The 22,101-nt window shown below is 60.9% G+C and overlaps 1 protein-coding gene across 1 annotated transcript in view; it reads right to left on the bottom strand.

The window, feature by feature from the left end:
- Positions 1–748: 748 nt before the first annotated feature.
- Positions 749–22,101, bottom strand: part of MYO18A (myosin XVIIIA) — a 36,706-nt gene continuing 15,353 nt past the window's right edge. Inside the window, 35 exon segments of the mRNA XM_030962569.1 lie at positions 749–1,408; positions 4,568–4,690; positions 7,313–7,452; positions 7,535–7,720; positions 8,625–8,762; positions 8,984–9,067; positions 9,170–9,286; positions 9,429–9,542; positions 9,632–9,778; positions 9,890–9,994; positions 10,319–10,429; positions 10,725–10,925; positions 11,002–11,125; positions 12,252–12,406; positions 12,517–12,644; positions 12,747–12,858; positions 12,935–13,054; positions 13,140–13,229; positions 14,222–14,365; positions 14,819–14,851; positions 14,854–14,949; positions 15,196–15,261; positions 15,349–15,458; positions 16,277–16,511; positions 16,613–16,799; positions 16,877–17,036; positions 17,246–17,387; positions 17,950–18,036; positions 18,435–18,627; positions 18,705–18,795; positions 18,874–19,050; positions 19,518–19,529; positions 20,962–21,106; positions 21,216–21,279; positions 21,361–21,461. Coding sequence (XP_030818429.1) covers positions 1,270–1,408; positions 4,568–4,690; positions 7,313–7,452; positions 7,535–7,720; positions 8,625–8,762; positions 8,984–9,067; positions 9,170–9,286; positions 9,429–9,542; positions 9,632–9,778; positions 9,890–9,994; positions 10,319–10,429; positions 10,725–10,925; positions 11,002–11,125; positions 12,252–12,406; positions 12,517–12,644; positions 12,747–12,858; positions 12,935–13,054; positions 13,140–13,229; positions 14,222–14,365; positions 14,819–14,851; positions 14,854–14,949; positions 15,196–15,261; positions 15,349–15,458; positions 16,277–16,511; positions 16,613–16,799; positions 16,877–17,036; positions 17,246–17,387; positions 17,950–18,036; positions 18,435–18,627; positions 18,705–18,795; positions 18,874–19,050; positions 19,518–19,529; positions 20,962–21,106; positions 21,216–21,279; positions 21,361–21,461 — 4,377 coding nt within the window. The 3' untranslated portion in view covers positions 749–1,269.

Consider the following 22,101-nt stretch of genomic DNA (forward strand, 5'->3'; position numbering starts at 1 on the left):
CCCTGCCTCCCCACCTGGCAGCATCCCAGCATCCCCCCTGCCACACGGTGCCAAGCCATCTCTACCAAGCACCCACTCCTGGGGAACAAATTAAGAAGCTTTGTCAGCCTCATGAAGATGGAGCAGGAGCAGCGCGGAGAGACACACTCGCTTAGGAGTCAAGTTAAATGTTTTAATGTTAAATGTGCCATTTTATTATCATTAGATCGCTCCCACTTAATGAAAGCGCATTAGCGCAGCGTGGCTTTATGGCAGCGAGCACCGAGCTTGGCCTGCGTGCTTCCCAGAGATAGTGGGGAAAGGGAAACAACCTGCCAGGGAGTGAGGGGGGTCCCCAGGGTGCAGGGTGTCCCTGGGGCCAGGGCACAGCACCTGGCACGGGGACAGCACGGGGCCAGGGCCGAGGCTGAGCCGTGCAGGCAGCCAGCAATGCACATCATCATCCCCTCCGCGTTAATTATTTAACGCCAGCAGGCAGAGGCTCTGTCCCGCTGCTCATCTGCATATTTATGAAGATTGATAAATGATTCAGCACTGGCACCCACGAGGGCTTCCCCCCCCGCTCCCCTCCCCAGCACCCATGGGTGCAGCAGGCTCAGGGAAGAGGCCAGACTTGGCCTTTCCATGAAGCTCTGCATCCTTGCTGGGGCTGGATGCATTCCATCAGACCCTCCCACCATGCAAACACCCCCCCAAAACGGGGAGCCCCCCAGGCACACAGAGCAGGCAGCAGCCAGTATCACCAGCCAGAAATGACGTTTATTTTCATACTGAAAGTAAAGGGGGTGGGGGAAGATGCACAGCTGGGCTAGTGCAAAACAGCCAGGCAGAGGTGGGGGGCTGGGGGGAGGGTCACAAAAACCCAGCTGGGCACATGGGACCCTCTCCCCATGTCCCCCTCCCAGCTGCCGGGTGGCTGCTCCCCAGGGCCCGGCCAGCGAGAGACGTCTTTGGCTCAACTAAAAGGGGTGTAAGAGGACGGCAGGGTGCCGAAGGGGGGAGTTTAAGTTACAAAACAAGGTGCCAGCAGGCACTGAGGAATAAATCCCGGGTGCCGGAGCAGCCGACTCCGCCGCCAGGGACAGACAGGAGGCGGGAGGGAGGGGGGTGCAGCCAGCGAGCCGGCCGGGCTGCTCCTCCCCTGGCTGGAGCCGGGGGGCGGCTGCGTGTGTCCCCCCCCAAACCCGTGCAGAAGAAATACCGGCTGCCCGGGGCGGCCCCCGGAGCTGAGCGTTCCCTCCCGGGGCGGCGGGAAGCGGTGCTGGGGGGCTAGGCGGGGGTCTCGGCAGCCCGGCTCTCCGCCTCGCTGGCACTGGGGGAGCTGCGGGACGAGCGACGTGTGCTGTCCCCGGCGTCCTGCTCGTCGTCCCATCTGTCGTAGGTGAAGGTGTGCCGGGAGCTCGTGGGGCTGTGGGAGAGAGCGGGGTTAGGGGGGGTGGTCAGGGGGCTCCATGTCCCCAGCATGGCTTGGCTGCTGAGCTCGACTCCCCTCCGGCTGCAGCGGGAGCTGCGGTGAGCCAGCACGCTGGCAGCCAGCTGGATGGAGCCTTGATTGCCTCCTTTTTTATTCTTTCCGAGATATTTGGGACATGCCTCACTGCAAACAACTCCTCGCTGCGCTGAGCTGAGCCCCTGCTCTGCAGTGGGGCCGAGCTGAGCCTGCCCAGGAAAAGGCTCGTGGCCCTGAATGCCAACACCAGTGCTCCCAGACACCCTGAGGGTCCTGTGCCCAGCGCTGGGTGCTGGGGCTGTTGCTCCCCAGTACCCCACGATGCCCTCCCTTGCTCTGGGACAGACAGCTCAAGGCAACCACATTTCCAAAAGGCTTTTTTCCCTTCCTCCAGCCGCTCTCCTATTCAGCCATCAGAAAGGATGAAGCCTGCTCTGAAATTGCTGCCAGCGAGCCCGAACACACCCTCTCTGCATCAAACAGCGTGCAGAGCTCCAGAGTCCTGCAGGTTGATGCCATTCACACCCCAAATTCCCAACACAGGCACCCAGCAGGGCACAGGGCAACTCTGAGTTCCAGCAGCTCAACCTGGGTCCCCTCACCACGGATGCTGCCTCCCTCCATGCTCACACACTGCAGTGGGTGCATGTTAGTACCCATCCCACTCCCCTCTGCTCCTGGGGGTTGTGCTGCCCATCAAACCCTTACAAATTTCCTGAAGGAATAAATCCAGATGTGTCCTGGCCGATGGCTGGGGAGCCAGGAAGGGATTAGCACTTCCTGGTGTCCCGCAGCTGCTAATCCCGACCACGCTGCGTCCTGGCAGCACGGGCAGCTGCCGGTCCCGCTGCGGCCACGCCGGGGATCTCCCCACGGACAGAGATGCCCAAAGCAGGGCAGCTGCAGGCACAGAGGGCTGCCCCATCGCGGGGTGCCCCGTGCCGGTGGAGGAGAGCTCCGGAGTCAGGAGAGGGTTAGGGCGAGCGGTTAGTGGCACACGGGGAGGTTCATGCTGCACGGCACACACCGCTCCCACCTCCTGCCTCAGTCGCTCTCGGGACGGTACAGGTACTTCATCATCAGGTTGTCCACCTGCTTTTTCCGCTGCTTCTCCTCCTTCTTGCCCCGGGCAGGACGTGTCGGCTCCTCGCTCCCCGGCCCCCGAGGGCCCTTCTTGACACTGGAGGTGCTGCGGTAGGAGCTGGTGGAGCCAGAGGAGGACTCGGAGGAGGAACTGGACTCGGATGATGACTGCTGCTTCTTCTTCTTCTTCTTGGATTTCTTCTTGCTTTTCTTGGCACGCTTCTTGGAGCTCTTCTTCTTCTGCTCCTCCTCTTCCTCGGAGGAGCCCGAGCTGCTGCGGCACCGGCAGGTGTGCCGGGAGAAGTCGAGGGCGGACGCGGAGCGGCGCAGGCTGCCGGACGGGCGGTCAGCAGCGCCCAGCGGGGCCGCGCTCCGGACACTCCTGACACTGCGGACACTCCGGCCGTCATCCCCCGAGTCGGGGCTGGAGTAGCCCCTGGCCGGCAGCGGGCGGTAGCTCAGCACCTCTTGGATGGCGGCTTCCAGGTCGGGGTCGAGGTAGGAGCGGTGCCGCACGGGACGGGCGTCCCCGGGTCCCTCCTCCTCGGAGGCCGCGCTGCGGGGCCGCGGGGGCACCGAGAAGCTGCGCCCCAGGAGGGGCTGCCCGCGGGACCCCTCGTCTGCCTCATCCAGGCGGCTGCGGGCCAGGGAGAGCCGCGACTCAGGGCGGCCCTCGGGACCCCCGCGCCGGCTCCGCAAGCTGCCGGGGCTGGAGAGGGCGAAGCTCAGCACCGAGCATCCCTCGTCCCCATCGTCGCCGTCCTCCAGCCCGCGCCAGGAGGCGGAGGAGACGCGGCTCACTGGCGCGGAGGCGACAGACGCTTTCTCTACGTCGGTGGCCGAGAGGGACCACCGCTTGTCCAGCCCTTGGCGAGCCCGGCCGCTGGCGTCGGCGAAGGCGCGGGCGATGGCGGCCGCCCGGTCCTGGGGCTCGCCGCCGCGGGCCGCCCTGAGGGCGCTCGGGGGAAGGCGGCCGCTCGCTCAGGGCGCTGAACAGCGTCTGCTCATCCCCGAGGCCGCCTATGGAGTCCTTGAGGCCCGGCCGCTTCCTGTAGCTGAGGGAGCTCAACACCGACACCGGCCGCTCCTCGGGCTCGGGGCCGTCCGGCGGGGCTGACCTGCGCCGCGGCACACCGCGCCCCGCACGCACCGGGGAGACAAGAGAGACACGGAGATGAGCGGGAGAAGGAGGGAGGCGGCCTCGGCAATTTGCGTCAGCGGGAAATGGCATCGTGGAAAAATGTCATGTAAATGGGGGAATTGTTCTAGCCCAGTACTTTGATCCCCCTTTAGAGTGTTGCCTTCAATTTATTTCATTGTCGGCTACCTGGAGCCGCTGCGTTTGATTCCCGACTTCAGAAAAGGTGGAATTATCTCCAATAACAAAATGTTTTACATCTGCACCGCTGAATAAATTAAACCAATTAACAGAAACCAGCTCAGATCTTTCCCCCCTGCTCGGCAGAGGGAGGGAGTCCCCTGGGACTCCTGGAGCCCTGCTAGGAAATTGGGTTTGGATAAAAGCAATCTGCGCTCAGCAGGCAAGCGTTTTACAGGGGAAGGGGAGTGGGGCTGTGTGCCTCAGCCCCGTGCCGTGGGTGCACCTGGGCACGTTCCTCACCTCTGCCAACATTTTCTGAGAGGTGTGGGGTGAGATGGGGTGGGGCTGCAGAGGAGGGCAGGATGGAGCAGGGAATCAATCCTGGAGAGATGGAATGCTGCACAGAGCTAAAGCTCAGCACCACAAGCCCTGGGGAGGCAGATGCGGTGGGGGCTGTGGATGCCCCATATGCCTCCATGGTGGGATGAGGGAAAGGGGACCAGGGAGCTCCCCCTGGGTGGGGGGACGTGTGTCCCCAATGAAGACTGAGCCACTCACCAGCATTAATCCTTCCCTGGCCATCCACACAAGCACCAGGTGGGAACACAGCACCAAATGCCACATCCCACGGGCACCCACCCAGCCCCATCCAGGTCCCAGCACAGCTCAGCCTGTCCTCTGCCCCCCAGCCCCATGCCCAGCCCTGCACCCACCTGCTGCCCTTCAGGCTGCCATCATCAGAGAGCGCTTTGGAGGAGCCTTTGTTCTTGGAGAGCCAAGACTTCACCCCATCCACGCGCTCCTCCAGCTCTGAGTCCACATCTGAGTCACCATCGCTGCCAGAGGAGCGGGTCAGGGTGGAAGAAAGCAAGAGGTCAGCAAAGGGCTGTGAGCTTTTGGGTGCTGGAGAGATGGAAGTGCACTGGAAGGCACTGAACCCCTCCAGCACCCACTGCCTGCGTACCCGGGCATGGGTGAAACCCCATCCTATGGTTCTGCTCCATCTCTGGGACATAATCTGCACACACATAGTTCAACCTGCAAGCCAGGGGCTTCCTGAAGCACCCCCAAACCCCTGAGGCTGCCCAAGGGGCTTCTGCACCCTCTGCCCAACATCTCCCTGTCACTGCCTGGCTCCAGAGCTGGAGACAGCAAGGCCTGGCTTTGGGGCAGCAGGCAGGGCACAGCTCCAGAAACAGAGGAGATTTCCAGCTCCAGGATTGGGAAGGGAATAAGTGGGTTCATTTTATAGGCTGCCGTGGAGCGCAGAATTACAGCGAGGAAGAGCAATGCTGATGGCCCCGGGTAAACAGGAGTTTAGCAGGCGGAACAGAAACGGCTCTGGCACGGCGGGCGCGGGAGCACAGCGGGCAGATTTACAGCCCTGCCGTGCCCCAGAGCCCCTGATTTACGTCCCGGTGTAAAAAAAGTCCTATCTGGCTTAAACCATCTAATTTATAATGGCCGTTGGTAACCATATGGATTGCCTTTAGAAAGAAGGTGCTGTCTGCATTGCAAAATCCATTCCTCCACGTTAAAAGCATCCCTGAATAAATCTCTCTTAATACCTCACCGCTTACTGCTTTCATTAGGGCTACGGCAGCAGCGTCGGGATCCATACGGAAATTGAAGCGGTGTGGTCCCCTCTCGCCACCCCGCTCCCACCAGGCCACTCCAAGGAAGGGATGGGATGTATCACAGGATCTTAAATGGCCTTTTCTCCACCTGGTTTTGGGCTTATTCCCTGCCTGGGAATGAACGCAAACAGCACAAGGGGCAGGCCTGGATAGAGCCTGTATATGAATCCTTCTCTTTTTAAATTCAGAGCAACGAGCCGCTCTCCATCCTGCGCATCTCCCTCCCCTGCAATACATCCAGGCAACGCTGGGCTTGGGGAAAAAAAAAACCCCACCAACAAAAAAACACGGAATGACACCAAAAAAAACCCCAGCGAGCCCCAAAAACAATTTCTGGGGGCAGCTAAGGTTTTCTGACCAATGGAATTAAACTCCACATCAAACACAGTTCATGTCCAGGCAAACGTGCCGTTAGTTAAGCAGGACCTGGGTCGTGGGAGCGACCACGGATGGGGTATTAATTAGTGTCAGAAGGGCTCCATTGCTGCCCTGTGCTGGCACCTTTGTCATCAGCCATGGCAGAGCATCACCCCCCAGCCCATCCCAGGGGCTCATCCCGTCCCCATGCACGGGATGTGGTTATGTGCCCTGCTGTGCTGGGCCATGCCGTGGGTGCTGTTAGGGCATGCAGAGTTGGGCCAGTGGCATGCAGGACCCCGGCCCCTGGGGGGTGAGGTGGGGGTTAGGGGAGGGGAGGAAGGAAAGAGATGCTCCTCACATTTTACTCTTTCTTTTCTGATACTTTGCCACCATGTCCTGCAAACTGGGAGGGGTAGGAGGGGGCAGGGTCGGAGGGGGGAGAAACACAACAGAAAAGAAATTAAATGAAAAAAAAAAAAAAAAGACCAAGTAGGTGGGCAAATTAAATTATGGGGAAGGGTCAGGGGAGGGAGGTGAGGCTGCTCCGTGCCCCTGGAGTGGGGTTGCACCCAGCTGGATCCCAGCATCCCAGGCTGGGTGCTGGAGTGTATCCAAAGAAAGGCAACAGAGGTGAGGAAGGGTCTGGAGCACAAATCTGATGAGAAGCAACTGAGGGAGCTGGAGGGGCTCAGCCTGGAGGAAAGGAGGAGATCAGGGGGGACTTTTTCACTCTCTACAACTTCCTGAAAGGAGGTTGTAGCCAGGGGGGTCAGGCACTGCTCCCAAGGAAAAAGCAGTAAGACAAGAGGACATGGCCTAAAGTTGTGCCATGGGAGGTTTAGATTGGATATTAAGGAAAATTTCTTCACCAAAAGGGTGGTCAGGCATTTTAACAGGTTGCCCAGGAAAGTGGTGGAGTCATTGCCTGGAAACATTAAAAAAATGTGTGGATGTGGCACTTGGGGACATGATTTAGTGCTAACATGGCAGTGCTGAGTTAATGGCTGGAGTCGGTTCTCTCAGAGGTCTTTCCCAACCTAAACAATTGTGTGATTCTATAATTCTATCCTGGGCTGGGCTGGATCCCAGCATCCCAAACCTCCTGCCAGCTTGTGCTGCCCTGGCTCCTGGGGCTCCCTGGGCTGTTTCCAGCCAGCTGGCAGGATCCTGGATGCATTTCAGGCACCTCCACAAGTGGTTGAAGCTCAGGGGGGCTGTGGGTGGACGGAGGGGTGGATGCACAGATGCATGGACTGATGCCTGTGTGCACAAGTGCCCGATGCATGGACGGACAGACACGGGTGCACGGACAGATGCACTTGTGCACAATGCACGGATGGATGCACAGACAGCATCCTGCCAGGGCCAGGCAGAGCCAAGGGGTCCCTGTGGCATTTCTGAAGTGGCAAGGGGAAGCGGTGACCCCAGGGATGCAGGGGAGCCGTGGCCAGGTGCTCTCACCTGTTGATGAGGTCCTCATTGCTGTCACTCTCCATCTCATCCTCGATGGCCGCCTGCAGGTCCCCGATGCGCTTGAAGGCCAGCTTCAGGTCTGACTGCAGGCTCTGGTTGGCAGCTTCCAGGCTCTCCAGGTCCATCTCCTGCAGGGAGGGAGCGGGATGAGCCGCATTTCTCAGGGAACATCCCCTTGTGCCCTGCCTGGCCCTACCCCGGGTTCCTCACCAGCTCGTGCTTCTTGCGGCTGGCTTCTGCCTCCTTCTTGGCCAGCTCGCCCATCTCCTCCTTGACATCGCGGAGCTGCCGCTGCAGCCGCTTGTTCTGCTCCTTCTCCCGGTTCTCGGCGGCCGCGCGCTGATCCCGCTCCTCCGTCAGCTTCTCCATGTTCTCCTTCAGCCGCGTGGCCAGGCTCTGCCGAGCACCAGGGTCACCCCAAATCCCCCCATGGACCTCTCACCCCGCAGGTCCACCCTCACCCCGACACCCACCAGCAGGTACTGCAGGGATGGATCCTACTCTTATCAATTTACACAAGGAGATGGAGGAGAAACCACCCCCTCCCACGGCCAGGGAAGGGGCAGAACAACAGCAAGGGCTGCTCCTCCGTCAGCTTCTCCATGTTCTCCTTCAGCTGCGTGGCCAGGCTCTGCCGAGCACCAGGGTCACCCCAAATCCCCCCATGGACCTCTCACCCCACACTCGCACCCCAACACCCACCAGCAGATGATGCAAGGATGGATCCCACTCCTATCAATTTACACAAGGAGATGGAGGAGAAACCACCCCCTCCCAGGGCCAGGGAAGGGGCAGAACAACAGCAAGGGCTTTGTTGAATCGGAAAAATAGATTTAACTGTGTGTGAAGTAATTAAAACATGTAACGTAGGGAAAAAATAGCTCCAGTTCTCCCCCAGCCACTGAGCCAGCCGCTGCATATTTATGGCCCCGGCAGAGAGAGTGGAGAAGGAAATAATAGCTTGGAAAATATGAAGAGGAGAGCTAAGCTGCCGCGCTCCCCGGCAGAGCTGCGGAGGCAGAATATAAAACAGGCTGCGTTCGCGGGACTGGGGAGTCTATAATTTCCCTAAGTCGATGCAGGGAAAGAGCAGCACTTTGCCGGGCTGGGCGGTGGATTACTGTTATCAGTGCTTGCAGGGAGCCTTCCCTGTGGAGACAGGGACGGGCTGCCAGAGGGGGAGGGCTGCAGCGTGGGGGGTCGTGGGGAGGGGAGGCACTCAGAAAACTCTCAGGCAGCTTTGTTATGGTCCCGCTGCACCCCTGTCCCGGCTGGAGCAGAGGGAAAGCCCCGTGACTACCTCCAGGCGCTTGACTTGTGTCCTCTCGAACTCCAGCCTGGTCTCCAGCTCACGGATCTTGGCCTCCTGCCGGCTCACCAGCGACTTGTCCACCATGGATTGCTCCAGGAACTCCAGCTGGCTCTGCAGACCTTGCAGCTGCGGGAGAGGGCACAACCTCAGCCTCGACCGCAATCACCCTGCCCCCACTGCCACGCTGTCCTGGAGGAGAGCTGCTGGCCATGCTGCTCCCATCCTGATGGAGAGCTTCCCACCACACTGCTCTGCACCCCCATGGTGCAGGGCAGTCCTGCATGGTGTGGGCAGCAGGTCTCTGGGTGCCCCCCATTCTCCTAGCTTCACTCAGGGTGCATCCTCACCTTCTCCTGAAGCTCCTGCTTCTCCTTGCTGACCTCCTCCAGCTGTGCCTGGAGGTCATTCATCTGTGCCAGGTCCCGGGATGCCTGCAGGACACACCAGGGCCATCAGTGGGGATCCCACTGCACTGACTCCAAGAGGGACATCTTGAGGGGGTGGGCTGGGTGCAGCTGCTCCTCCCACTTCACCTGGGCCACAGCTGCCTTGTGCTTCTTCATCAGTTCATTCATGTCCTCCTGGTCCTCCTCCAGCCGGCTCTGCACTTCATTCTTTTCCCGCTGCAGACGGCTCAGCTGCTCCTCCAGCTGCAGGGACACACATATGTCTCCCACTGCATCCCAAGAATGGGGCACTCACCCCCAAACCCACTCCAAACAGCATAGGGCCACCCTGGGTGCAAATGGGGCATGGCCCCACCACGGTTCATCCCAACCCAAACCCACTCACCGCTCCCTTGGCCTTGGCAAGGTCATCAATCTGCAGGTGGAGGTCCTCGATCTCCACCTCCATGGATTTGCGGGCCTTGACAGCGGCTGCACAGGTGAACTCCGACTCTTCCAGCTGCAGGAATATAGCTCAGTGCATGGCCAGGGAACAGGGACACCCTGTGTCCTTGAAGCCTGCATTATGAGGAGTGTCTAGATGCACACCTGGTTCTTGAGCTGGGTGATCTCCCTCTTGCTGGGTGCGTTGTTTTTCAGGTGGTCCAGCATGATCTGAGCATCAGCCAGCAGCGCCTTCGTTCTCTTCAGGTCCCGGCGCAGGCGCTTTTCCGTCTCAAAGTCCCGCTGGTTGGCCTGTGGCAGGGGAAACTTTGCCACAGTTCCATGCCAGAGGGGTGTCCACCCCACCATGGCCACCTCAGGGTCCCCAAAGCAAGGCAGATGCCCAGCTGCCCTTCACCCCACCTGCTCGCTGACAGCAGATAACTTGCTCTCCAGCTCCCGCTTCTCTCTCAGCACCTTCTGCTTGTCCTCATACTCCTCCTCCAGCTGCACCTCCATCTGCTTCAGCTGGGGGACAGACAGGGGGCAGCCAGTCAGGGCGGCAGGGAGGGGTCATGACCCCTCCTCACGTGTCCCCACAGCCTGGAGACACTGTGTGACCCCACCAGCTGGGTGTTTGCACAACCAGAGGCACAAAGCCCGGCAAAGTGTGCTGGCCCGGGCAGCAGGAGGACTGGTCGGACCTGCCGGGCCGGTGGAGCCGGGCTGTGGTAGCTGCGTGGGAGCCGGGTGCTGCATGACAGTGCCCAGCTGGCAGCTCCTAGTACCCAGCCAGGGCATGGGGATGCATCCCAGGCCCTCCTGGGCAGAGGGGACACAGCCGAGCCCTACCTTCTTCTGGCATGACTGCCGGATCTCCTCCACCTCCTCATCACGGCTCTCCACCTCCTTGGCGTGGGTCTGCCGCAGCCGCTCCATCTCCATCTCCAGCCGCAGCTTCGCCTGCAAATGGCGGGGATGTGTTCAGAGCAAAGGGGATGTGGGGACCCCTCCATGCCACTCTCCAGTCACCACTCACCCTGAAAACCCCCCAGTCTGAGGCCAGCTGGGCTGCCCGCCCCATGGTGACCTGGCGGGCCATGGCACGGAGGGCCAGGAGCCGTGTCGGCCGCGGCGATGCCTGGCCTGACGCCGGGCTCAGGGCGACCGCCTCCTCTTCCCAGGCAAGCCCGGCCCAGGTAATAACAGCCCTGCATGAAACCACCCCACCCAGAAACCTCGCCCCTCCCTGCTGTACCTGCTCCAGCATCTGGATGGTCCCAGCCTGCTCATCCAGTTCCTCCTCCTGGTCTTTGACCTTCGCCTCTAGGTCCCTCAGCTGTTTCTTCACCTTGGCCAGGGAGGCTTCGTCCTTTGACTCCTGGGAGGAGATGTCCTGCAGCTCTGCCTCCAGCGTCTCTGCCTTCTGCGTCAGCCCTGCTATGTCCGAGTCCCTGTCCTGTGAGAGACGGAGTCATCATCAGCCTGGGGCACCCAGTGATTGAGAGGCTGGGGATGGGCTGGGGGCTACTCACCTCTAGCAGCTGCTTGAGGCCAAAGACCTCAGCCACCAGCACATCCTTCTCTCGGCTCAGCTTCTCCCGCTGCAGCCGTTCCCGCTGCACCTCCTCATGTGCCTGCGAGAGCTCGCTGTCAAACCTGCACAGGGAGAGCGGGGAGAGCGCTCAGCACCCCGGGATGGATCCTCAGCCCTGTGCCAGGGCACTGCACCGAGCATCCCCTTCCCTCAGCAGCAAGCACTGGGAAGGGTGGTGTGCTGCTGAGTGCTTGTTTGAAACACACTGTTGATGAGTCTTTAATTGCCACCACAGTGACACCGAGTCACTCAGACACTCCTCCTGATGCCTTCACTCCATGCTAAAGGGGAGTGCAGCACCTGCAGCACCTCAGCTGTTCTCCAGGGCCAGCATGTGCCCATGGGACCCGGGGCTGCCAATGGTAGGGGCTTGGCTACTCCAAAGCAGCTGGGGACACCAAACCTGCCAAGCAGGACATGGAGGGGTCTCTAGGAGAGATGGGCTCTTGTGGTACCTCGGCTGCCACAGCTGCATCCCAGTGTGGGAGTTCCACGTGACATGGCACCAGTGCCATCCCCAAAGGGGACACACAATCCCCCAGACAGGACACAAGCCCTGTTGAAGGAGTGCTCAGCACAGCCTGTAGCCAGGCAGCCATGTGGCAATCTCTTCCAGTGCCCCTGGGATGGGATCAGCTGGATTTACTCCAAAATCACTGCCTTTGGGGCTTGGAAAACAACCCTGCGCTTGAGTTTGTGACCTGCGTTAAACACCTCGGCAGCTAATCCCCATTTTTCCTTGCGCTGGGTAATAAACAGCTGCATTAGCACAGGCTCCAATCCGCGGAAATTGAAATTAATTAGATTGGATTCTCTTGCTGTATTTGTGTGTGCGATCATTACCATAATGAGATGAAAGCGTCCCTGCTGCTTAATAACGTTAGCAAACTTTGGGGCTGGGAGAGGGGACGGGATGGCAGCGCGCCGAGTGGAGATGCAGGGCACCAGTAGCCTCCACCACCATGGGGCATGACCCCACGTGGATGGGGTCACTCAGCTCTGGGCCCCCCAAAAGGGCATGGGGATCCCCTCAAAACAAACACATCCAACTTGCGCAGCCCCATCCTGCTGGAGACACCTCAGCCAAGTACGAGTTGGTGAGGTGCCCAAATCCCTGCTAAAATGGTAATGCCACTTCACCAGAGGCATGTCCCCATGTCCCCCCCGCTGCCAGTGCACTGTCCCCACCTCCGTTGCTTCTTCTCCAGGTCATGGTTGCGTCCCTGCTGTCCCTCAAGGTGCAGCTTGGTGTCCTGCAGCTCGGCAGCCAGGCGCTGGCACTTCTTCTTCAGCTGCTGCAGCGCCCGCTGGCTCTCCTCGCTGTCCGCCTGCAGGTCCGCCAGCTGTGGGCAGAGGCGGGCAGGCAGTGAGAGCTCTGGGATGCCACCATGTCCCTGCTGTCCTAGCCATGCAGAGGGGACCAGGGAGTCCCCAGAGCTGAGCCCCCACTCACCTTGCGCTCCAGCTGCCTCTTGCCCTGCTGCTCCACCTCCAGCTTGTCCTCCAGCTCCTGCTGCAGCCGTTTCTTGGTGAAGTCGATCTCCCGCACCGCTCGCTCGTATTTCAGCCGCCATTCGCCACCTGTGTGGAGAAATGTGGTCACCAAGGGGCTGTGGGGGTGGCACAGGGAGAAGGGGACACTGCAGGGTGTGCCAGCAGCCAGCACCGGAGGCAGGACAGTACCTGAATCATCATCGTCGAGCTCCCCATTGAGCTCGGCCGCCCGGATGAGCCGAGCCTCCATCACCTCCATCTCCATCGACTCCATCTGCTTCTTCAGGGCATCGTACTTGGCCTGGGAGGGGACATGGCCGTGGTGAGCACTTGAGGGGGACAGGAGACACTGCAAGGCTGGGGAGGGGCACACTGACCTGCAGGTCCTTCATCTCCTTCTCAGCCCGCAGCCTCTCGGCCGTCTCAGCGTCCAGCAGCTGGGAGGCCGACTCGCCGGTGTTGCGCTCGTCCGTCAGCTCCGACGTCAGTTCTGTGATCTGGGGGTGCCAGGGGGAATGGGACCGTGGGCTGGGCCAGGCTGGCATGGCACCAAACCCCATCCTGGCAGCCTCAAAGACCTACCCTGCTCTCCAGGCGGTCGCTGTTGAGCCGCAACTCGTTACGCTCCTTCTCCACCTTCTCAAGTTTGCTCTTCAGCTGCTGGATCTCTTCCTGCAACAGAGCGGGCGGTGAGGGAGGGGGCAGGCGCAGGGAAGAGGCTGGCTGGTAGGAGGCTGGCAGCTCTTTGCCCCTCCCCAGCACCCCCCCAGCACAGGATGAGCAGGGTGGGGGCTCCCTGGGGCTGCTCTCCCCTGCCAAGGGCTGGGCAGGGACTTTCCCCAACCCGCTCCGCCGTCGTGCTGACTCCAACCCCATAAATGGTGTCGAAATGCCAGGCAGTCCCAGAAAAGCTGCAGAGGGGTACCCACATCCCCCGCGAGACGAGGTGGGAGCAAATCCACACATCAGCAGCTTGCTGAAGGGTTTGGGTGCACCCAGCCCAGGTGGGGAGGGAGGGGCCCACCAGGATGCCCAGGGACCACCAGGCAGTGCTGTGGAAGCATGTCTGGCTGCTAACATCTTCCTCTCTCTTCCTCTGGTCCCAGCACAGGCTAGGGGTGCAGCAGGTGCCCCTGCCCAGGTGCCCCCACCCAGGTGCCCGTCCCCAGCAGGTCGGGGTGAAAGCTGAGCCAGGCGGCAGCTTGTGCTCGCCGGGTGCACCAGTGTCTGGTTGCCAGCGCGAGCGGAGCCCCCGCATTTGCCTCTCGGCGCACGGTTTCATTTCCATTCTCCACGCTTGTAATTGGGCTCAAGCAACAGCCGGCTCTCGGGATGCTAATGACATGCTGATTCGCAAATTAGGGAGCAATTCGAGCCTGGCGCGGGCAGACGTGGTCCTGCATCTCACCCCATCACGGGCTCCCACATCCCAACCCACAGTGGGATCCTGTATCCTAATCCACCACAGGATCCTGCATCCCACCCTTCCCTGGGTTTTGCTTCCCACCCCACTTCAGGATCCTGCATCCCACCCCACCATTAGCTTCTGCATGTGACCCCACCATGGGGTCCTGCATCCCACCCCGCTGTGGGGCCCTGCCCAGGGCCAACGCTCCCCCAAGCCCTCCCTGCTCCATCCAGCATCCCCCAGCATGGATACCCACGTCTTTGCCGCGGATCTGGTCCTCGGTGAGCTGCACCTCGATGAGGGGCCGTACCGTGGTGAAGAGCTTCCACCAGGGCCAATCCTTCACCCCTTTGTTCTTCTTGATGTTCTTCTGCACGCACCGGATGGCCAAATCCTGGATCTGTGCAGGGCACGGGGTCAGCACGGGGTATGGGGTCAGTACAGGGCCACCAGCAGGGCAAAGCAGGGAGTCTGGGTGCTCAGCACCCCTGCCAGCACCCCGGCATGCTTCCCTTCCTTAGCATTTGGGCTAATTGCACCAGCAAATCTGCTGTTTGATCCTCTCCAGCCCCTCTAAATGCTAATCCTGGGAAGATGAGGCGCTGTAAGATGCCTATTTTACACCTTCTCTAATGATAAAAGTAGGAGCTGAAGCGTGGCTTCATCCTTCGGTGGCGATGCCCAGCAGCCTCCCTGCCGGTTCCCCCTGGCCCCCTGGTTCCCCCTGGCCCCCCACGGCTCCGGGGGAGGCGGGAGGAGGAGGTGCTGGCCCAGGAGGCACAGAAAGGCTGCACTGCCCATTTTAGGCGAAATTGTGCAGCAGAGCGGGGAGGGGAGAGTCGCTGGGACGAACCTTTCTCTTCTTGAAGTGCTGCCGTGCCAGGAAGAACCCCTGCACGCCGCCTGGAAAAGGGTGATGTTCCTGCTGGTCTGTGTGTCCCGCTGCTCCTCCAGCCTGGCCAGAGATCCAGCCCGGAAAAACACCTGTGGGAGGGGAGCAGGACAGCGATGGGTGCCGGCATCCCTCCGGCCACACCGTGCCACCCTCCCGCTGGGGGGGATGTGTCTCTCCCCTCCTCAGGCACTGCTCCTGTCCCATCGTGGCGTTTTATTGCCCAGGCATGAGGAATGCCGTGGGTGGGAGTGAACAGTGCTGCCCTTTTGCTGTCCCACCGTGCCATGACGCACAGCCCTGCCCACACCCACACCCGGCGGTGACGGGCACCATACCCGGCTCAAGCCCATGTGGTAGCTGCTCTTCTCTAGGTCCAGTGATTCCAGGAGCTCCTCCACTGCCTGCAGGGAGGAAAGGTGTCAGGGCCAAGCCCTTTGAGGTGCAGGGGACCCTGGACCACAGCAGTGACTCTGACATGGGGCACGTACCCGCTTCTCATCCACCACGATGTAGTTGCGCCCGTGTTTTTTGGTCAGGTGTGGGGCCAGGACATCAAAGCGCCGCCTGAACTCCGCAAACACCATGTGGTCAGGGTAACCTGGGGAAGCAAGGGAGAGTGGGGCCGTGTGGATGCCCAGGGGATGGCCACGGACAGCCCCACATGCCCTGACATGCTGGGGCTCATGTTTTGGGAGAGCTGACGGGGTTGCCCCACGTGACACAAGCTCCCCATGGGGTCAGGCATAGCTAGAATGCCCTCAGCCTCCCCATGAGGTTTTCCTTGGCTGCATCCTCCAGCAGTTTTGGCTGGGATCTGAGGAGAAAGCGGCCAGATCCCTCCTCGGGGGGAGAGCAGCGACACGTGTTGCCTGTGCAAGTCCTGCTCTGGCTCCACTCTGAGCCACAGCCAACTCCTGCATCAGGCTCCAGCACTGAGCCTCCATATCTTAATTAACGATGAGGTATTGATGGGAACATTGACCCTGGCACGGGCGGCTGGCCATGGCCATCGATCCAGGAGGTGTGCAGGTGGCATCGATTTCCAATCATGGCAGGAAGGGTCCGGCCTCCAAGCAATAAACCCTCGGCCAGGTGGCTGGCCAGCCAATGTATCAATAAATGCTTTGCTGAGCACAACCCAGAGGCTCTCATTCCAGCGGGACAGGGGCTGGATGCCAATGGGATTGCTGCCAGGAACCAGCGGCACCAGGGGAGACACCCAATTAAGGCCATGCCTGTCCCCAGTGCAGATAACAGCCCAGCAGGGGAGGGGGAACAGGGACACAACCACCCTGGGGGAGAGGCTCCAGAGTTCAGAGCAAGGGCACGTGCTGAAGGGACTCCTGGGGGTCTTTGGCTCTCCAGTGAGAAGATGCAGCTGGGACCTCCATCCCCTGGTGCTGGTGGCAGGCTCACCTTGGCGGTACATGCGGAGGGCGTCGAGCAGGCGGGAGCCGCGGAGCTGCGCGCGCAGGAGGGGCACGTCCAGCTGCATCAGCCCGGCCTCGCAGTGCTCCGCCGGCAGCTCCAGCTCGCTGCCGCTCACCCGCCGGCACAGCACAGCCTGGGGGTCCCCACCAGCCCCCGCCTTGGGCAGGAAGCAGTGCACAAAGTGCAGCTTGGACTTCTTGATGCTGTCGATGAGGGCGTCCTGTGGGTGCGGCAGAGCGGGGTGAGCGGTGACATGCGGTGGTGCCCCAGCCAGATGCCCTGGCCAGATGTGGGGATCCCCCTTGGCACGCCCTCACTCACCACTTGCAGCTTGATCTGGATGCAGAGGGATTTCTTCTTGACGGCAGCCACGCCGGTGGTGAAGGTCTTGCGCATGCTGGTGGCCCGGCGCAGGGCCAGCTGGGAGCCCCCCTCCAGCCCCGCCACCGAGCCCGACAGCACCAGCGCCGAGCCGCCGCGCCCGGCAAACAGGCTGCTGATCACCTTCCTGCAGGGCACAGAGGGCATGTCACCCCCAGCGTCACCTCTCCCCCTGCCATGCTCCCACCCCAGCACCCTGCTCACTTCTGGGACTCCTGCAGCAGGACAGAGGCGTTTTGGGAGGCCGGGTTGTGCTTGACGTAGTTGAGCCATCCCGTAGCATCGTACTCCACCCAGTTGGTCCCCGAGCTGTGTCCCAGGAGGAAGTGTCGGGGTTTGTCACTGGGGAGCAGTGGGTTGTGCCCTGCAGGGAAACACAGCACCAGTGGGCACAGCCCTGGGCAGCAGTGTTTCAGTGGGGCATGTCACAGAACCCCAGAATGGTTTGGGTTGGAAGGCACCCTAAAGATCATCTCATTCCAACCCCCTGCCATGGGCAGGGACATCTTCCACTGGCGAGGTTGTTTCTGGTCTAGTGGACACATCCCCATGGTTCCAGGCCCCCCTCCATACCTTTTTTACCCCCTTCCTGGGGGCCGTAGTAGGAGAAGAGCCTCTCCAGCAAGGTGTCCTCGTTGCCCCCTGGCTGCAGAGCCTCCTCCTCCAGAAGCCACAGCAGCCCCCGCGCCTCGTCCGTGCGGGCCAGAGACCGGACCTGCAGGGTCACCACACTGACAGCCACCCCAGCACACCAGGGTCCCCCAGGGCAGGGATATGGGGTGACACAGGGCACCCAGGCCACCCAGGAAGCAAGCAACCTCACACCGTGGGAGAGGGCTCCTGATTAGTGGAGACTCAGAAGGGAAAGGTCCATATGGGACACTCTGGCAGCACATCTCACTGAGGTGGGAAATGCAGTGCTGGGCTGAAACCCAGCACAGGGATGGTGCCAGCAGCCTCCTCCAGCAGGGACTGGAAGACCCCAGGGACTGGAGAACCTTGGGGACCCATGGACACTAGGAACCTGAGCATCCCGGGGACCAGAGCACTTCAAAAACTGGAACACCCCAGAAATCTCCAGGCCCTCTGCCCACAGCACAGGCAGCTCCCAGGACAAGAGGAGAAAACCATACTGGGGATGCACTAAGTATGTGGGCTGCACACACACTTGCTGTCATGGCCAACATCCTCTTTCCTTCCCCTCCACCACCAAAGTGCCCAAAAGCCGGCCATCTGCTGCCATGATGTGGCTAGAAGGAAGAGTGGAAGGTGCTTACCAGTGCCTGGTGTGAGGACTGGTCCACAGCAGCTATGGAGCCAGAGGAGCTGGGCTCAGCATCAGCCAGGGCGAGCTCTATGTTCTCCTGGTGAGGGGGAACAGAGGAACATAGGCAGATGAGCACCCACACTGCAGAGCAGCAGTGATTGGGAGTGTGAGCCCATCAGGGTGCTGGTCTTGATGGGGTTTAGAGTGATGCAGAGTGCTACGGGAGGACCAGGACACGTGGAAGGGTCCCCATGGGCTGTCAGTGCTGAGATGGAGAAGCAGCAGTGACCACCATCATCACCACCCACAGCCACTCCACCACCTCCCAGCCCAGCCCTCCTGTGCTGTGCTCCAGCAGCCCTGGGCACTGAGCTTTGGTTGGACTGGTCCAAAATGACCACTGCATAAGAAATCAGGGGAAACACAGGAGATGTTCACGTGGCTATGGGAGGGCAGGAGTGGAGGAGGCCATGGCAGCCCGGGTGTCCCTGGTACCTCCTTGTATCGCTCCAGCTCGCGGGCGAAGGTGCGCTGGTGGAAGAGCTGCTGCAGGCGCTCCTGGGCGTAGTTGTGGCAGAGCTCCTCGAAGGTGGCGCCCCGGCTTTGCCCTGCCAGCTTGGGGTTCTGTGCCCCGGGGGTGTCCACCACCGTCACGGAGCACACCGAGTGCTGGCTCGACTTCAGCGCCCTGGGGGGAGCACACAGTGGGGTCAGTGGGCACAGCCAGGCACCCCCTGCTCTCCTGCTGGCCCCCCCAGCACATACCTGTTGAGGAGGGAGATGAGGAGTGTGAAGAGCTCGGAGTACAAGCCAGCTGCCATGCCCTCCAGGCACTCCAGCGCCGTCAGCTTGGGACCTGGCCAAAGCAAGCCTGAGTGTCCCCAGCCCGGCATCCCTTGGGGACACCCGCTGTCCCCACCACACCTCACCCTACCTGTGCCACTGTCCCCCAGGGGAGACTCATCGGGGCCCTGGCGGAAGGAGGTGGAGCGCTGCAGGGTGCCCTTGGGCTGGTGCTTGAAGATGGCAGAGGAGAGCTCCTCCAGGCTGCAGCCCAGCAGGTAGGCGGCTTTCTGAGCCCACTCGTGCCGTGCAAACTGCTTCCTCCCAGCTGAAGGGTGGAGAAGGGGGGTCAGGGCCAGGAATGGCACCCCTAAAAATGGGGAGTGTTTCCAGAAAGGCCTGGGATGGTCTTAGGGACCCACAGAGTAGGTTAGGGATGATGGGAGCACACGTTTTGGGGTTTGAGAAGACAGAGATGTTTGGGGTCTGACAGGAGATAGGGGTGAATGGCTTTGTGCTGCTGCAGGCTGAGCCTGGAGCCACACTGGTGTGGAGCACAGACCCCTTGCCACCACTACCCAGGGACCTCTGAGGCTCTGAGCCATCCCCCACGGGGATGTGTCCCTGCTGGGTGACACAGCCACACGGCAGCCACACAGACACAGACAGACACACGGACGCTGGGGGGCGGTGGGAGCCGGTTAATGGTGACACACAGGGAGACGGAAGCAGGGTGAGGGTGGCACGGAGGAGGGGGAAGCCAGAGACACACGGAGAACAGAACGGGGACTTTACCTTCGTCGGTGTCTGCATTGCAAAGGGCAGCATGCACCATGCGAACAGAGACACGGGTTAGAAACAACGGCACACGATGGCACGGTGGGGGAAACGCCCTCCTGCCACCAGGCCACCGCACATGCCACGCCTGCCCCCTCCCCAGGCACTGCTGCAGTGACAAACCGTGACCAGCATGGGGGATCCCTTCCCTTTGAGCCCACCCCGCACCGTGGGCAATGTTGGGGAGCAGCTCGGCTCTGCCCCAGCGCATGGGGAGCCACTTTTGGATCCAAGGAAATTGTGGGGCTGGTGTAACTCAGCTCTGAGCACTCCCAGCGTCCACGAGGCGCAGGGGGGGCTTCAGCAGCAGCAGCACAGACCTGGGGGTGGGATGCCCACCCCGAGCAGGATGCAGCAATGCTCCCCCCCAGCAGGATCTGGGATTCCCTCCCATAGCAGGCTCCCATGGAGAGGTCCCAGAGTTGCCTGAGCATCCCGCTGTGGCGGCTGCAGCGGGGCCCTGCTGCCCTCTAGTGCCCTGAGAGCACCCCACGGGCCAGCACTGCACCCCAAGAGCACCCCACAGGCCAGCCCTGCGCCCCAGTGTGCATCCAGACCCCTCTGGTCTCTCCTTCTTCATCCCCAGATCATCTTTTCCCCCAAGGCCGCAAATTCCCTGGGTGCAGCCACCAGCTCCAGGTGCCCATTTTGGGGTGACATGCCCAGCTCTCCCACCAGCGTGCAGCACCACAGGGGCTTCCAGCACAACAGGCAGAAAGAGAAAGCCACAGGGGGAGAACAGCAGCCCCCAAAGCCAAATTTCCCACCCCCAGGAATGGAGAGCAAAGCTGATGCTGTGAGAGGCTCACACCCATGGTGAGTGCTGTGTGCCAGGGCAGCCCTGACCCGCACCACCAATGGTGCTGACAGGACTGGGATGGGATTTCTCATGAGCAGCAGGCAAATTTGGGGCTGCCAAGACCCAACCAGGGTCAGGGATGGTCCAAGCACACCAGCAGCATCCCAAGCCCCCATTTCAGCCCCCAAATCTGCATTGCATGGCACCCCCCAGAGCAGAGCCCTCCCCACTCCCATTACCAGCTCCATCTGCCAGGGGGTCTGCAAGGAGGATGGAGGGAAAGGTGTTACACTGGGAATGGGGGACACCCCCCAACTGCCTCAGCCCCACCCAGGCCCCCACTCCCCCAAGTTGGAAGGGGCCAGCCGAGGGTCTGGGCATGTTCAATTCCCACCAGTTAATGAGACCACCCCGACCATGGGGACAAGGCTGGGTGCCCCAGAGCACTCAGGGTGGCAGGACACTGTCCCTCAGCTGACACAGCCTCCCACCCTCTCCCCCAGAGCTTGGCTGCACTGCAGGCTGCTTGCAAAGTGTCTCTGGAACCCCTCACATCCCTCAGCCTCAAATCTCCCCTCCCATTAATGGCTCCCAGCTTGTTACCTTTGGTTGCCCCAGCGGCTCCCAGATGATAGATGGCCCCCAGGATGAGCCAGAAGGCTTTCTGCTCATCTCCTGAGATGCCCATCACCTTCATGGCTGTCAGGAGCTTGCTGAACTGCTGGGTTGCCTTCTGCTTTTCCTCTGGCTGTAGAAAACAACAGGAGCCATTGGTCTGGGAGCCCAGCTCTGCTTCCCCCTGCACTGAAATGGGCCAGAGACCCCCATCTTCCCCTACAGCCCCCCATGGCAACAACCTTGGAGGGGGGCACGATGCCGAAGACATTGTTCTCTGCCAGGTGGCTGAAGTGAAGCTCAGTCCTGCAGGGATAAACACCATGATTGGCCCCATGGGGGAGGTCCCAGAGACCCCCCCCACGATGGAGGCCAGGCCCAGCTCACCTGAGGGTGCTGTCAGAGCAGGCCAGCAGGTAGTAGAAGACATTGAAGGTGGCCTCGTTGGCCGGGTGCCGGGTCACACGCAGCTTCTCCAGCAGCAGTGTCTGGCAGAGGTGGGGCAGTGAGGAACTGTCCCCAAGGGTCCCACTAACACTGAGACCCTCCAGCCCACCCCAGCCTCATCCTTGCTGCCTGTCCAGGGTCCCCACAGAGTTGTGAGGGTCTCTCTCCCACTGCAGGGCACCATGTGAATGCAAACATCACCCAAGCAGCCCATGAGCATCTCTCCTCGGTGAATGCTACTGCAAGAGCATGGAGTACGTCTCCTGCATTTTAAGGGCTCTGCTGTTATCACAACAGCATTTTGGGACTGATTTTGGGACTAACTAAGCAAGAGATCCCATCTGATGGGTGTGAACAAGGACAAGAGCAGGATGCCAGGCTGCTGAGTGCTGCAAGCATGGCTGGGGATCTGCAGCAGAGCTTGTAGTGTAGGAAACACCAAGAGAATCATGGAATGGTTTGAATTGGAAAGGACCTGAAAGATCAACAAGTTCCAAACCCCTGCCATGGGCAAGGACACTTTCCCCCATCCCAGGTTGCTCCAAGCCCTGTCTAACCTGGCCTTGAACATTGCCACAGGGGATGGGGCAGTTACAGCTTCTCTGGACAACACTCTTGTGAGGATGGACTGGCTCCCACATCACAGGGAGCCATGCTGGCAAGGATGGACCAGCTCCCATG

This window comes from Camarhynchus parvulus, chromosome 19, assembly GCF_901933205.1.
Source record: "Camarhynchus parvulus chromosome 19, STF_HiC, whole genome shotgun sequence".
NCBI lineage: Eukaryota > Metazoa > Chordata > Aves > Passeriformes > Thraupidae > Camarhynchus > Camarhynchus parvulus.